Source organism: Cavia porcellus, unplaced genomic scaffold (genome assembly GCF_034190915.1).
Source record: "Cavia porcellus strain 051 isolate PalLab524CR breed Dunkin Hartley unplaced genomic scaffold, mCavPor4.1 scaffold_16, whole genome shotgun sequence".
Lineage (NCBI taxonomy): Eukaryota > Metazoa > Chordata > Mammalia > Rodentia > Caviidae > Cavia > Cavia porcellus.
The window spans coordinates 1,350,898-1,366,688 of NW_026947499.1; the positions used below are offsets into that span (position 1 = coordinate 1,350,898).

Consider the following 15,791-nt stretch of genomic DNA (forward strand, 5'->3'; position numbering starts at 1 on the left):
GGGCGGCAGGCAGGGAGAGCTGTCCCTGTTGCTCCTGCCAGTCCTGTCCAGCTTTCTGCCCACAGAGTGTTTCCTCCCCAGTGCCACTCCAGGAAACCTGTGGGGCTCCCTCTGCAGGTGCCTGGAGCCAGAGGGGCTCAGAGGGTGGTGCTGCTGACCGCTGTGGAGAAACAGCTTCCGGCCACTCAGCGCAGGCTCTGGGCAGGGCCATTCTGTGGCCAGGGCAGGGACACACTGGACCCTGAGGCTTCTCCCCAGGCTGAGAACTGCGCCCCTCTGAGCATGCCTGTCCCGTGTCATCTAGTCCAGGCACAAAACTGCTGGCCACGCTCAGCCCAAGGCCGTGTCTGCCAGGGCCTGGGAGGGTGCTGACCGCCCCTGGCTGCCTGCATCTTGGGGTGTAGGAGGGAGCTGCAGGGTGCACAGCTGCCGCCTAGGCACAGCAGGGAGCTGCGGGTCAGCGGGAGGGACACCGGGAGTCCAGGGCTGACTTTTCCGTGTTCCGGCGAGGACAGGGCAACGCCGTGGGGTGTCCGGAGAGGCAGGAGTTTCCCCCCTGCAGGGGAGGAGTGAGGAACGGGAGGGGAGGGGACCGGAAGCAGCCACATGCCCAGCGCTGCTGAGGGACTGGCCGGCCGACACAGTGGCTTTGCCTCTGATTTCCTTGTCTCTACGGGAGATGGAGCCGGGAGCTTCAGGGCCAGGCTGCCCGCTCTGGGCTGGCCGCCTGTCCCTCCCCTTCTCCTTTGTAACCGACTGACACCATTTTGTGTTCTGCCTGGTGACAGGTTCTGCTCCTCCTGCACCTCGGTCTCAATGCCTGGCCCATGCCCAGCTCTGCTGGCCTTTGCTTGGGTTCCTCCCCTTCTGCTCACCAGCAGTCTATCAGCAAACCCTGAGCTGTATCAGCTCTTCCGCCTCCTCCCTCCTGCCCTGTGCTCCCACCTCAGCGTCCCTCCTCCCACAGCCCTGCCGCCTGTCCTCTGCCCGCTGTGTCGTGAGGCGGCTGAGGTCCTCACCGGAGGAGGTTGCCTGGCCTTAGGATCTCAGCTCAAACTGAGCTAAATAAACCCCTCTCTGTACTGAGCACCAGTGCAGCTTTGTCTGCTGTAGACACGGAAAGCTGTACGCAAATGCTATGGCGGGCGAGGTGAGGTCTGTTCATGCTGTAACCCTGACCCGTGGGAGGCTGAAGCAGGAGGGTCACAAGGTCGAAACCAGTCCGGGCAACTTTTGGCCTAGGCCAGACCCTGTCTCAAAAGAAACAAGAAAAGGCATGAGAGGTGGTTTAGTCTCGAGGCCCGGAGTCCACTCCTCAGCACTGCAGGACAGAACCCAAGCCCTCGATGGGTGACACAGACGTGGGCTGATGGACTGGCCACCTGGCCTCCCTTACCTCCGGTAACCTCTCTGGGCTCAGTGTCCAGAGGGCGTCCAGGCAGGAGGACAGTCAGCACCAGTGACAGCTGTGTGGCCGTGCACCTGACGGTGTCCCGCAGGAGTGCAGGCCCATCCAGAGTTGGGGCGTGCGTACATGTGCCTGCGGGGCCCTGCAGAGAGGACCCTGCCATGGGGCGGGGTAAACCGAGTCTCCTTCAAACCACATGTGCAAGTGAAGTGGATCAGCCATGTCACGTGGCTTCTCTTACAGGAGACTCTGGAAAACAGAACTTAAGAGAGAGGACAGGTGGGAATAGAGGGCAATGTGCTGGTGGGGGAGCCCCGAGTGGGAGGGAGGGGTGTCATGGGGCTGACGGGAGGGTGACAGCCTCGAGGGCCTGAGTGTGACCCCCACAGGGCGTGGGCGCCTGGGCTGGGCACCTGGGCTCATGAGAAACCCCCTCCCCCTGCCGTCCCCTGCCCAGCCCGGAATCTCTGGCCTCTCTCCCGCCCCGTCCGCAGCAGCTCTGGGGTCCTCTCCCGAGTGTCCCTGTTGTGTCGTGGTGGCTGCCTCCGTTTCCCAAGCTTGTGGGCAACAGTCATGGTGATTCCGTCACTGGAACAGAGACACCATCTTGTCCCCACCGGGCCTGGTGTTGCCCTGGCCAGGCCCTGAAGTTGGGGTGACTGTCGGAGAGACGGACAGGAGGCTGGTGTGCGTGTGTTGCTCACCCCAGTCTCCCCTGGGCGTCGTCAGAGCACCCACATCCAGGCACACCTTCTGGAATGTTCCCTGTGCCAGGTGGTAACGGCCCTGCCTGGAGCAGTGTGGGTTAGGGGTGGCAGCCTCGTCTGGGCCATCGGGACCAGAATAGGACTCAGCGCTGGGTGCGGCAGCCGTGGCTCCCCACTGGCAGGGATCCCCCCAGAATGTGGGGCCCGGTGTGTGGATGCTGGCGGGAGCTGGTTCTTCCTCTCCAGAGCTGAGGAACAGCACTGTCTGCAGGAGCCCCGAGGGCAGCCGGGGCCCAGCTTTGGTCTGTGCAGCCTCAGTGGCACAGCGTGGGCACCGAGCAGAGATGCATGGCGCAGGACCCCGGCCGGGCAGCTCTGTGTGTCGGGTCATGGCTCGGGCTAAGCTCGAGGACACTGATCTTTGCCGGGAAAGAAAATTAAACCAGCAGTCAGTCAATCAACCATCCGCCAACCTTTGCACACGGTGACACCGCTGTCCCTGGGGCCCAGGCCGGAGCAGGGCAGGGAGGAGGAGGCCTTTGGGAACAGCAAGTGTCTGCCTTGTGGCTGGAGAAGTGTCTCGAGGTCCAGCCCACTCGGCAAAGCCTCGTCCGTGTCTCTGTCCATACCAGTGAGCTCGGTGCAGGTTTCTCTGTGCGTAACTGTGTTATTCCGCTTTGCTCTTTAGGTCATGGCCCTAAACTACCCCTTCACAGGGATTTTGGGGTCTTTTTTTGGGCTGGGGATGACATTTGTCACCTGCCACACGTGGCAAGGCAGCCCTGTTCCCTGGGTCACTGCACGGAGTCTGAGGTCCACTCACTGCCCGGGGTCCTGTCCATGCTCCAGCATTTCTGGTGGGAGACAGGACTTCCGGTGAGGCTCTGAGGACCCCGCCTGCCCCTCCAAGGCCAGACCTGTGCCCTCTTCCCCGCTGCATGCCACACACTGCGTGTCACTGACCAGGTGGCTGAGCAGACTCAAGGCCCGGGGGAAGACGCTCCCCTTCACTGCCCACTGTGCCCAGGGCTGCAGCTTGTGTGCTGGAGTGAAGGGCCCCTGAAGACCTTGCTCCTCCCCTGACAGGCGGCCCTGGAGGCCCAGGAAACTGAGGCCCAGCTCTGACCTTGGCATGCTTTTCCACAGGCACTGGGGACTGCAGGTCCGAGGGCAGAGTCCCAGCTGGGCTGGCATCTCAGGAGGGCACTGCTTGGTTTGCAGAGGGCCGGGTCCACACTGTCTGTCATGGTGACATTGGAGGTGGCAGGAAGTGGCTCAGGAGGGCTGGGAGCTGAGTTGCAGTGGGCACTTGGAGCAGGGCCCGACACATCCCTGTCGCTCCTGACTGTCCTGAGACCTCTGGCCCATCTGCACAGTTTGGTTCCCCCCAGTTTTTGTTTTCCCCCATCATTTTGCCAAAAAAGCCAGGAATTCCTAACACGCACATATTAACGGGTAAAAAGTCTCCATGTCTGACCCCTCCAGCTGGCCTGGACGGGAGGCATCAGGCTCAGAGAATCCGTCAGCGGGTGTGTGCCTACTCATGGCCTGGGCGGAGCCTCAGATCCTGCCAGAGCCTCGCTCCCCCTGTGGGGACTGGTCCTGGAAGGCGCACCGTGCTAGTGGTCAGGAACCTACTTTCTCAAGTTGGACGTGAAGCCTGCGTCCCTGCGGCCTTGAGGTCTCCCGCGCACTTGGAGACACCCGGCGGCCTCTCTGGTCTGGTTCCTGGGCGATGTCCCTGCCCTGGGAAGGCTCCACTGAACCTGAGCCAGGTGGCTTCTGGGGTGGGCAGCTGGCCCTGCACAGCACCAGTGAGGGGCGAGTCCTCCGCAGCCCCCACCGTCCTCAGATGGAGGGCGTCCTGGGTTCCCCTGCAGGTTGCCCCGCACTGAGCTCCCGTGCGCCTGGGAACACACACACAGGGGACAGCCGGGTCTCCAAGTGCCATCACGTGCGGCTCTGCGTCTCTCTGTGACTGCCCCAGCTGGGCAGCGGGTGACACAGATGGGCAGGCTCCTGCTGGAGCAGCCTTCAGGGCCGCTGTGGCTGGGAGGACTCGGCCTGTGTCTCCCGTAGCGTGGCTGTGTTTGGATCAGCATCTCCGGCTTCTGTTCTGGATTCAGATCCTGAGGGGTTTTTTTGGCAGGGCCGATTTTATCTGGTTAACAGCTGACCTTGTGTCCCCGAGGCTGTGTAAAACTGGTGTAAATTTTCCTAGGCCACCGGGGGAGGCCGGGAGAGACCAGCTGCCCGCCCCCAGCACCGAGTGCTTAGTGCAAAGTACCTTGTTCTGGTCTGGTACCATCGCTGTACCCTGGAAATCAGTCCTGAGTCACCCTCAGCTGGGGGCACACACAGGGTTATCCCCGCCCCGTCAGCTTCCAGGTCAGAGCTGGAACCCCACCAGGGCTGCCCGTCCTGCCAGGTTGGCACTCTCTCACGGTGCCCTTTCCTTCGCCCAGGAAGGTGAACTGAAGATGCCACTGCCCGAGGAGAGCGTGGCCTGAGGCCCTGAGACGCAGGCCTCCCACGAGGGCCCCGCAGCATGACCAGGTACCTGTGCCCCTGGGAAAGGAGGGGGAGGAGTCGGCCACAAGCGTGGACTTGGCTCTGGCCATGCCCCTGAGCTGCTCCTTGGGGCCAGCAGTGTCCTTGCTGTATTTGGGACGGAGCCTCCCTGTGCAGTCCAGGCTGGCTCTGAGCTCACAACTGGCCCCAGCTGGCCTTCGGTTCAGGTGATCCTCCTGCTTCAACCTCCTGAGTGCTGGGATTACAGGCATGCACCACTACACCTGGCTTTTAAAACAGTCCATTCTATCCATCATTGTTCAGTGCTGAGTACTGAACCCAAGACCTTCCTGCTGAGCTAGGTTACTGGCCCATTGTTGTGTTTTATTTTTGCTAAGTTGTCTAGGTGGGGCTTGAACTCGTGACCCTGCGTCTAGCAGGCGCCGTGTGCTTAGTGAGAGCCCAGATGCAGCCTTCAACATCTGGCCCTTGCCCTTGCAGTGCCCTATGATTCCTGCCATGAGGGAGGCTGGCCAGGCTCCGTGCCCCCACCCAGCCCATCATGGTGCCACCCTTGGCTGTCCCAGAGTCCCCCAGCGGCCCCGGCTTCCACCCAGGAAATTTAGCTTCAGAATCGCCTCCTGGGGACACCATCTGGCTGCCCTGTGCTGCTCTCCCTGCTCCTCCAACCCCGTGACCTTGCCCGGCTCTGGTGCCACCCCACACCGTCCAGCACATCTTCACCCACATGTCTGTCCCCTGAGGACATCAGTGTCACTGTCCCCAAGGCTTTGCTGTCCCAACCAGCCCCGGCCTCCAGCATGCGGCTGGGGGAGCCTCGAAGCTCTGTGCTTGGTCCTGGCTGATCTGCGGCTTGGGGCCTTTGAGTCCCTGCTTTTCCCACACAAACACTGTGGGCAGCGGGACCCCAACATTGCACTGTAAATCCAAAAGCATCTGGGCGTGGGGTTTCCCTTCCTCCTTCCTGCCTGGAAATTTTTAAAAGATGTGCTTTTCGGAAGATTGGGAATGCCGAATGGTGTAAGATAGGCGGCCCCCCAGGAGAACCCCCACGGTCTCCGTGGCCCTGCGTCCACTGCAGGAGCAGCAGGAGGGTCGCAGGGAGGTGTGAGTTCCCGGGTTACAGTGGCCTTAGGTGGGCGTACCCTGTGGCTGTCAGCAGTTAAGCAGGTGAAGAAAATCCTGTGTGGACACACACGTTGTAGACACAGAGTGAAGCATTCCCGGCCCTCAGTATAAAGGGGGCTCCAGCTCCACGTGACAGGGCCACCTGGGCACCGTGACCAGTGCGAAGAGCTGACCACAGGGCCGGGTCCTGCAGGGCGACCTGCACACGAGGTGGCTGTGTAGACGAGCTCCGGGGTTCACCGCATAACAGGGACAGGGTTTTAGAGTGGGGTGATGTGGGGTTCTGAGGGGGCAGGTGCCTATGGCAGGGTAGGATGTATTTCACTCCATAGCATTGTGGCACATGCCTGTAATCCCCCTGCTCGGGAGGCTGGGGCAGGAGGATCTCTTCGAGCCTGAGGCCAACCTGGATTGCCTAGGAGACGCCCCGGGGGCCATGTGTCTTCATGTGGGTCACTGGACAGGTGGCATGGGTTGTGGGTGCCCGCTGTGACCTGGGCCCGGGGCCCTTTGAGCTGTCTCCCTCTGCAGTCACCTGGCGGGGGCTCAATGGGTCCCCACAAGGGCAGCTGTCTGGGAGCAGGTCACAGGGCCCAGCTTTTCCCGGAGTCAGAGTGGGGCCACAGCTCTGTCCTGCTGTTCTGGGACAGGGAGGATCTCCTGTCCCAAGCAGAGGCCACAGAGAGACCGAGGACAACAGGCTCCTCTAGGGTGGCGGCTTCAAGAGCACATGGAGCCCCGTGGCTGTTGTAACCACTGGCTGTTGAGACGGGAAGTGAGTGTGCTCACACAATTTGAGCCCAGTTCTGCATCTGTTAGGGTGTCCTAGGTGCGGAGGACAGATGGCAGTTGGAGCTGGTATAAGCAAACGGGCCTCAGTAACTAGGATCGTCTTAACCAGCTGCAGGTACAGCTTGATCTAGGTGTGCAAATGAGCCCAACAGAATCCTGGCTTTCCCTCTGCAGCTCTGGGCTCCACCTCCATTTCAATGGCGTTTTGCTCAGGAAGGCTCCTCCTTCACAGTGACAAATGCATGGGAGCTCCAGCCTTCTGTCCTCTACTTCCTAAGCCAGGAGGACAAGACAGTCCTCTAGCCTTACAGGAGACTGTAACTGGGTCATGTGGCCTCCCCCAACCAATCCCTAGTTCCGGAGAAGGGCTTGCACAGATTGGTCAGACCTGAACCAATCACTCTGGTTGTGGTGGAGGTGGGCGGGATGAGAAGAGAGACCGCACTCTGAGTGGCCAGTCTGGATCACACGTGGCCACGCCCTGTAGGCGTGGTCTCCTGAGTGGCCAGGCTGAATCACACGTGGGCACGCCCTACAGGCGTGGTCCCCTGTGCAGTCCGCGATGGAGAAGGAGGCGAAGCCTGAAAGGAAGTCGGTGTTCTCGCTCCTGCAGAGGAGGCGACAGGTGCCAGCTGGGCACGGTGCCCACCCCGGGTCCTAGGCAGGTGACAACAACCTCTGCGTCCCCTCCGCTTCTCCTAGGTGAAGGCGGAGAATGCCCAGCCCAGCCGCAGGCTCATCGCGGTGACCCAGCAGCGCGATTTGGCGTGAAGGAGAAACACCAGCCCCACGCCAAGCTGGAGAACCTAGAACAGGTCCTGAAGGTCGGTGGCTCTCGGTGCTGGGTGAAGGGGCCAGCGAGGGCGGGCTGCTGACTCCAGGGGGCCATGCAGCCGAGCCATTCTGAAGGCCTCATCAACATTCAGGGCTCTCGGGGCTGTTTTTACCCTTTTTGAAAAGCAATAAATAACACAATTGGAATGTTTCTGGAAGCAGTTCGCAAAGCCAATTATGCATTTCCATTTCTGACGTTAAACACAGCTGAGGGGGTGCGGGCAGTGCTCCGGAATGGGAATTGAGCAGACTTCAGTGAAAGCCGGGCGGCTGTGGCAGCTTGTCAACTTTATGAGTGTTACGCTCCTCGGTGTTCAGTGCTCGGTTATCTCGAGAAGGGCTCACTCAGAAATCGCTCCTCCCCATGCGGGTCCTGAAGGTGGTGTGGGATTCAGTGGTGCGATGGCGGCGGGGCCCTGTGGATGCAGCCGGTCCGTGGAGCTGCGTGCAGTGCCGGGGTGGATCCGTGGGTGCAGAATTCCTCCCTGTGCAGAATCTAGATGTCCTATGCACGCAGGCTGGGCCCGGGTGGGGTGCGCTGATCTCAGGGCGAAGGGAGCCTGCCTGGTGCTGGGCAGTGGCAGACAGGTGCTGTCCACTCCAGTGGAGGCCGACAGGGAATGCTTCTCACCATGGCCTCTCAGCTAGGTGTGCCCAAGGGAGGGACACCACCAGACAACCATAAACGGCCACCTCCAACCCATGGTGAGGTCCACGGCCGGCCACCCTGGCGCCACGGCTCTGAGAGAGGAGCCCTGGGACCTGATTCCTGCCACTGCTGGGACGGGGCACTCAGGGTGGCTCTCTGTGGCTGTGACAGAATCCCATCGGAAGGAGGAGGTTTACTGTGGCCCCGGGTCTCAAGGTCCAGTCCGGGGTCAGTGGCAGGGTAGCTTGGCACCTGGGGTGAAGCAGGGGCGACGTGGTGGGGAGGGGCATCAGGGAGGAGGCCGCTGGAGGGTTGCAGAGGGAGCCCAGGTCCCCATGCTGGCCCCGGTGCCAGAGCTGACCGCTCTGCTCAGCTGACCTTTCTCTGCCCACTCTCACGGGGACCCACAGCGTAGGAGATATAGACTCAGAGGAGGCCGCTGGGGTCCAGCTGGTCAGCTCTGCCTCACGTCACCAGCCCTGCAGGGTCTCCCCTTGTGCTCCCTTGCGGGGCTGGGCAGAGGAGGGACACAGGCCTTCAGGGGGCCTCTGAGCCCAGGTACTGGGGTCAGGGAGCTGGAGCTGGTGGTATCTTCTCAAAAACATCTCGTCTACGAAAAAGGGGAGGAAGAAGAAATGGGTGCTAAATGGGGTGGGGTGAGTCCACTAACTAGGAAGGGAAGAGGAGGGGAGGGGAGGGGAAGGGAGGGGAGAGTGGGGGAGGAGAAGTCTGCACACTGGTCTCCAGGAGGACCTGGTGCCCTGTGCTCTTGGGCAGCCCGTGCCAAGCTCCAGGTATGTGCTACCCTTCCTGCCCATCCTGCTGCCTGGTGAGTCCAGGGCTCCGCTGAGCCACTCGCCCCTAGGGGCAGCGCCCCTGGCGTGTGCATGGGGGACACAGGGTGCATCTCAGCCCCTGTCGTCCCAGATGCCCCTAGGGCCACACCTGGGCCAAGCACGCGGGGCCAGGCCTGGACCATGTAGGGGAGATGGGGGTGACATTCGAGACACGAGGGGTCCCCAGCCTGCTTGGCTCGGAGGAGGCGCCGTGTGTCTGTGCCTGTGATGGGCCCGCACTGGGTCCAGGTGGGTCCGGGTGGTTTGCTGGCTGCAGGACTCACGCACCAACGGGGGTCACAGAGCAGCCCGGGGTGCACATCACTGCCCTGGCTGTTTCCTGAGCCCGCTTTCCGATGGCGTGGCCATGGAGACCCAGGGATGCGGGAGTAACTGATCTGTGGGGGACACGGGGTGACAGCAGGGGAGGAGGAGGTGAGCCAGTCATGATTGGTGGGGACACCTTAGCCGAGGCCACGTGGGTACGAGGACTGGGGTGGGCACAGTTTTCGGGGACCCAGAGGTGGGCGAGCAGCAGACAGAGCTCCACGGGAGGGGGCGGGACGTGTCCCTGAAGCCACTGTGAGCCCCAGCCCAGGGCCTGCGGGTGTGGCCTTCTTTGTAACACACCTTGGCAGGGGTGACATTAATGAGGTCACCCCGGAGCACGGTGGCCTGTCCAGAGACGGGGTGCTTGGGGAAGGGAAGAGCTGCACAGAGGAGACATGGCAGAGATGGGCAGAGGCCGTGGCAAGCCCAGGGGACCAAAGGCCACTGGGCAGGAGGGCGGCGTGGGCTGCTCCTCCCTGGAGTCTCCAGGAGGAGCTGGCACTGCCACACCTTGGCTGGGGGCTTCTGTTCTGACCCCAGGAGACAGAATGGGGGCTCCTGGTCCTCGCACTGGCAGACTGAGGTGCACATGCCTTACACAGGTGCCAGCCAGCTGGACACCTGCAGGAGTGACGTCCTCTGAAAGCCACCAGCTCGTAGGAGGTGACATGCGGTCTGCAGACCTCTGGCCCCTGTGAAGCTCCCACGGCGGTCCCGCTGTTGGTTGTGTGCCCAGGAGCCGTGTGGACCTTTGGGGTTACCTTGTGCCCTGTTTGGGTCCTGGGGAGGCCAGAAACGGGCGCCGCCTTCAGTCCTGGGCCCAGCAGGGTGCCCGGCAGCGCCTGCAGGGTACAGGGCGGAGGAGGGGGAGCACGCGTCCCATTCCTGGCCTGTCCAGCTTCCTCTCTGTCCTCCTAAGGGCACTCCTCTCCCCTCCCTACGCATCATGCAGCGGGGCCACTCGGCTTCTGCCCCTGCCGCCCAGGGAGAGCGGGGAGCACAGCAGGAGGATCTCGGGCGACCACAGAGCTTCCTCCTCTTCGGTTCTGATGCGCTTGGGGGGATCATGGGAGCCGTGCTGTGGCCCGGAAGAAAGCATCACGAAGAGGGGGCGAAGATGGGGGTTAGGGGGTCCCCGGAGCAACAGCTTTTCATTGGGTGCAGATGAAACTCCTACATGGACATCGAGACCCCTGGAGCAATGACCGAGTTATTAAAAATATGCAGAAAACAGCCCCAGATGCCTGAAAACACCACACTAAACAGAAAAAGAAACAAAGTGGAAGTGGAAGAGAGGACGCAGGAATCAGCAGACGGAAAACAGCGGCCGTCCAGGTGCGGCCCCAGGTGCAGGCCTGCATCTGTCACAGCTGCTCCTGCGTAGCCAGGCCAGGTGCTGTCCTCTGCCTCAGCCGTATAGACAGACAAGGACCTGAGGCTCGGAAGTGTGGTGGAGCTCGGCCGGAGCACGGGCCGGGCACTCGGGGATGGCGTCGTGCAGCCGGCCCACCCAGCCCTCCTCCTACGGCCGCTGTCCCCAGGCCTGACGCCAGGACCCGCCAGTGGGCTGTGTCCCGACCGTGGGCTGAGGGCCGCTGTCTGTGTGCCCAGGTTCGGCTGGGGATGGGCAGCTGGGAGGAGGCTGGTCAGCAATCAGGAGCACCCAGACTTGTTTTTGAGACAGGGTCTCGCTGTGTAGTTCAGGTTGGCCTCAAGCAAGTGGTTCTCCTGCCTCAGCCTCCCGAGTGCTGGGGTTACAGGTGTGCCCCCCCAGGCCCAGCTCAGCGCCCAGGCTTTGTTTTTGTATCAGGAATCACACTCACGACTTGCCAGGCAAGCGCTGTGCGGCTGAGCTGCATCCTGGCTGTCGATGCCCAGATTGTGGAAGGGACTCCTTGATACCTGAGTCTTTCTAGTTTGACGGATCCAGACACTGTTATCGAACCGCCTTCCAGCTCCCAGAGGTGACGTGACTTCCTCTGATGGATGACTCTGACACGTGCGGGGGACAGGAAGTTGCTGCCACCCAGAATAGTGTTCTCCGTCCATCTTTATCTGAAGACGAGGCCCGGCCCTGTGGTCCTCTCCAGGTGTCGGGCGGAAGGAAGCCGTGCACCTGGGGGAGCTCTCTGTCACCTGGACACGTGGGTCTCACTCTCATGAGACACTCCGGTCCCTCTCACTCGGCAGCCGCGCCCGGCAGAGGACAGAGGAGGCCGCCGGGAGTCCCCTGCGCAGCAGCGTGGCTGGGAAGCGGCCCCTTGCCATTTGCAGGCGACTTGAGCGCGGGCGTTGGTGCCGACATCCGGCTATAAATACCACGCTTCAAAAATAAACCTGCCGAAGGCTCGGCGTGCAGACGGGCAGGTTTGGTGGTGGTGCACGCTCCTGGCGCTTCTGAAGGGGGCTCCCCGGAGGGGCACTGGAGGCTCTGTTCAGCCTGGGGTGAAATGGGGGCTCTGGCACCATCCCGAGGTCCTGGGGCTGGTACTTAAGGGGACCGAGCATCATGACCGCCTTGGAGGAGAGTGGCAGCGCCAGCCGCCCCCGGCATGCAGGTGGCTCTGCCAGCCCGGCGCTCGGTGCTCGCCTCCCCGCATGGCAGGGGACCAGGAGGGAGGGGTTGCCCAGGCCCCAGAAAGTTGCACAGGGGTGGCCCTGGCACACCCTGCACCTTGGTCTCAGTCTCGTCGGTGGAGGCTGAGCACAGCCAGGGGCCGATTGCTCCTGGGGTCCTGCCCTGCCTGGGCTGCCTGCACCACGCACCCCGAACAGTTCCAGGCCTCTCGGAGCCCCGCCCCTCCCCAAGCTGGCTGCGATGTGGGCAGTTTGGGTCCAGCTGTGCTCTGCTCTCCCTCCCTGGCCACTCACCCGGCGCCCTCTCAGGGCCTTTCAGTTTCTAATGCTGGACATGTGACCACGACCCTCTCGTCACAGCACCTGTGACAAGGTCGCTTCCCTGGAACCAGGACTCCCGGGCAGGGGCGGATCTGAGGCCGCATGGCATTGAGACTCTCAGGGGCCCGCACCCTCCTCTCTGGGGAGTGTGTCCTTGTCCCTCGGGAAGCTCCTGGGGCGCTCAGGGAACCCATTCCCCTAAACGGGGAGTGGGAAGGCTTCCTGATCACCAGTCTCGGGGCCTGGCTGTGTTTGACCTGCTGGTCCTAAGCTGGTGGCTTGGCCACTCTGCGCCCCAGTCCCACAGGAAGGCAGCTCCTGACGCTGGGCAAGCTGGGAGTGGACAGGGCAGGGCGCCCCACCCAGGCGTCCTCTGAGTGTGATGGGCAGTGTCCCCATCTCGTCACTGTAATTGTGGCCACTCACTGTCCCATGGGCCACCTCTCTGGTCAGCAGGCCAAGGCCTGAGAGACAATCCCTGAGCCCCTCAGAGTGCAGGGCCCCTGTGTGTCAGCCTGCCCCCCTGTACCCGTGGGAGCCTCCAGGGCTGTGAGCTGCTGGCTTAGGGTCCCAAGGAGGCGGTGGGGCATGGGGGATACTGAGGCTGTCCTGAAGAGGTCCCTAGAAACTGCCAGGCCCGAGAGCAGCACGTGGGGACCTGCTGGGCTCTGAACCGGGCTGTGGAGCTGAGGGTGTGCACCACCCTAGTGGCTGGGGTGTCCGGTCCAGGGATCAACCAACCACCCAGGGCAGTCCTTGGACTGCGTGCTCTGTTAGGGGTCTGTAATGTCAGAGGCGGTTTGGAGTAGGCGGGCTCCAGGGTGTCAGGTGCAGCCACCCCTGACAGGGTGACCTGAGCTCCCAGGGAGCAGACGCAGAGGGAGGTGGGGTGGCACCTCCTGTTCATGCTGCTCAGACGGGGTGAGCAGGACCAGTCCCCCCGGTGGGAGCCGGGTAGAGTAACTGACGGGGATGCCTGTTTCGTGGGGTTCAGCTCGTGTGTTAGGGAGTTCTGTTTTCCAAGAATCGCAGGTGCTGTGAGAGTTTCCATAGCAACAGCAAAAGCACCACTTGTCTGCCTCCAAGCAGTGCGGTGGTGACAGCTCAGGGTTCTCGGGAGGCGGCGGAGGGGACGCAGAGGTCACACAGCTCTTCACACCCGGCCCGGGCGGATGTTGCTTTTGAAGCAAAGAAACAGTGAACTTCCACAAACCACTTCCAGCACAGAGCGCAGGGCGCAGTGACTCTGCCTCCCTGTCCCGATGCAGAGGTCCAGCCATGTGCAAGACCTCCCAGGAGAGGGGCGGCCGGGGAGGCGTGGGGAGACCCCAGGACCGTGGCAGCCGGAGCAGGGGGCGCCTCCTCCGTGCCTGCCGCACGCTCCGCACAGCAGGGCCCTCCTGCCTCTGCCCACTCAGCGTCTGCCTCGAGGACGGTGTCCCTGCCTCGTGACTGGGCTGCGCGGCTTTAAGACTCCAAGATGCGCTCGGTAAAAACAGTCAGAGGCAGAAACAACAGATGGGTGGGAGCGGTGGGCAGGCAGCCCAGGCCGGGCCGGGGTCGCTTAGGAAGGGCGTGTCCCGGACGGAGGTGGACGGAGGCCGCAGGACTCCCCTGCCCTCGGTGCCCAGGTGCTAGGAATGGCGGGATCTCCCTAATTTTGAAACACTTGGGATTTTGAGGTGAAAGATCCAATTTGAAAATGCAGTCAAATCTACCTCATGATCTAAACAGTAAGGCGGGTGTGGACGTGGATCAGGAACCGTGCTGCAGTGAGCCCCGGCTCATGTCCGGGATGCGGTGATCATCTCCGTGTCCTGTCCTTTGGCGTCCCCACCAGGGTGCCGGTGTTGGTGTGGCTGCCAGGGCAGCGTAGGGAGGTGATCAGCTGCACGGGAGCCCGAGGCCAGGACAGAGCCCAGCTCCATGGTGGGTACAGGGCAGGCGACAGCTTTGCCTCTTATTTCTGACTTCCTAGGCAGCCTGGGGAGACGGAGGCTCGCCCAGGGAGCAGCCGCATCTCCGCGGGGTGTGAGTTGCGCTCCACTCCGTGAGGATATAAAAAGCAAAGCAGGGGCGGGCGCCTGGCTGGAACCGGGTTCCCCAGCCCTCGCCACCGTGGAAAAGCCCGCTCTGAGGAGGCGGCCTCCCCAGCACGGCCGCTCCTGGGTGCAGCAGCTGGGGAGCTGGGACGGTGGGCGCGGGGCGGCGGGCGCCTGGCACGGGCGCTCAGGACCCCCTGTCCCCCAGCATATGCGTGAGGCTGCGGAGCGGAGGCAGCAGCTGGAGTTGGAGCATGAGCAGGCCCTGGCCGTCCTCAACGCCAAGCAGCAGGAGATCGAGCTTCTGCAGAAGGTGAGCTGGGCCCCGGGGGACCGGGGAGCCTTGGGGTACTGTGGGGTGCCTAGATTGGCAGGCTCCAAGCTCTCCTCCCCTCCTGGCCACTCCCCTCCTTCTGTGGGCAGCTGCTGGCCTTTCCTGAGCTCTGTGCTTAGGTGTAGCCTGGGAAGCCACGGGGCAAAGAATGGTCTGATCAGGGCTGGCTGGGCCGAGGTCGCCCCACAAAGGCACAGGGAGGCCACCCCACCAGACTGCACCCCTCAGGAAACGCAGGCCCAGGTCTGAAGGAAGGGCTGGGCTGGGTTTTGCAGTGTTGTGTGCATGCATGCATGTGTGGGGGAGGGGTGATGCCACCGTGGGCATGGCTGGGCCTGCCATGGCTCTGTTCCAGGACCCGTTGCTCTTGAGCCCGCCGGGCAGCATGGACAGCTCAATCCCATCAGCAAGGGGAGGACAGAGGCGAGGAGAGGAGGGGAGGGAGGAGGAGAGAGTGGGGAGGGACAGCTGAGTGACCCTGAGGGTCCTCTGGGCACCCGGACAGAGGCCCAGGAAGTCCCCTCCACAGGCCTGTGGTCATCAGCCAGTCCTGCTGTCCGTTCCCACAGGTGGGAAGGTCACTCCCCCAAAAGCCAGGAACACACCTGTCTGAGTCCCTTCCTGGTGCCCTCTCGCCATCGGCCTCCTCCACAGGGCAGCTGGGCCTGCAGCTAGCAAGTGCCTACCAGGGGGACGGAGGGCAGAGCACTGGCCAAGGGGAAGCTGGGCTGCTCTGCTGGTGGTGATCGTGAGCACCGCCCAGTGCCATGCAGGATGCCGGCAGGGACCTGGTGCCCTCTGTGGGCCTCCCCTTCCACGGCCCATCCTGACTGGTTTTCCAATCAGGGCCACGCTGTTGCTGGTCCAGTCCACTGGGAAAGGGACTCAGCCGTCAGGGCTGGCAGGAGCTGGCGCACAGGTGATGCTTCCCCGCCTGTGGCCTGTCCAGTCTCAGCAGCCCTTAGACAGTGGAAGTCACCAAGCCAGAGTGGGCATGGGCGCTGCAGGCCCAGGGGAGATGTCGCTTCTCTGCCCGCCCATCCTTCTGAGACAGATAAGAAGCTGAGAAATTAAATATTCTCCCTGAGGGGCAGGACCTTGCTTCCCAGCAGACGGGTCCCTGGAGCTGGGGAGAAGGGGCCCGGGGTCCCGCCTGTTATCTCTGTGCCTGGTTTTATCCTGTTTTGGGCATGTGGATGCTGCGTCCCTCAGGGCACTGAGGCAGGACAGGGTAGGGTGGGGAGGCACCCACAACTTTGAAGAAGGTTTCCCGGGGAGGTGGAGCACTTCGTGCAGTGAGG

At 62.7% G+C, this 15,791-nt stretch overlaps 1 protein-coding gene across 23 annotated transcripts in view; it reads left to right on the plus strand.

Annotated features, from left to right (window-relative positions):
* The window catches only part of Rimbp2 (RIMS binding protein 2), a 124,811-nt gene that overhangs the window by 61,701 nt on the left and 47,319 nt on the right, over positions 1-15,791 (plus strand). For 12 of the 23 annotated variants that reach the window (XM_063225459.1, XM_063225453.1, XM_063225454.1 and 9 more), the window contains exon 1: positions 14,365-14,469. In XM_063225459.1, the coding sequence (XP_063081529.1) occupies positions 14,368-14,469 (102 nt within the window). In that variant the 5' untranslated portion in view covers positions 14,365-14,367. The other 11 variants (XM_063225447.1, XM_063225455.1, XM_063225452.1 and 8 more) reach the window with 6 other exon arrangements.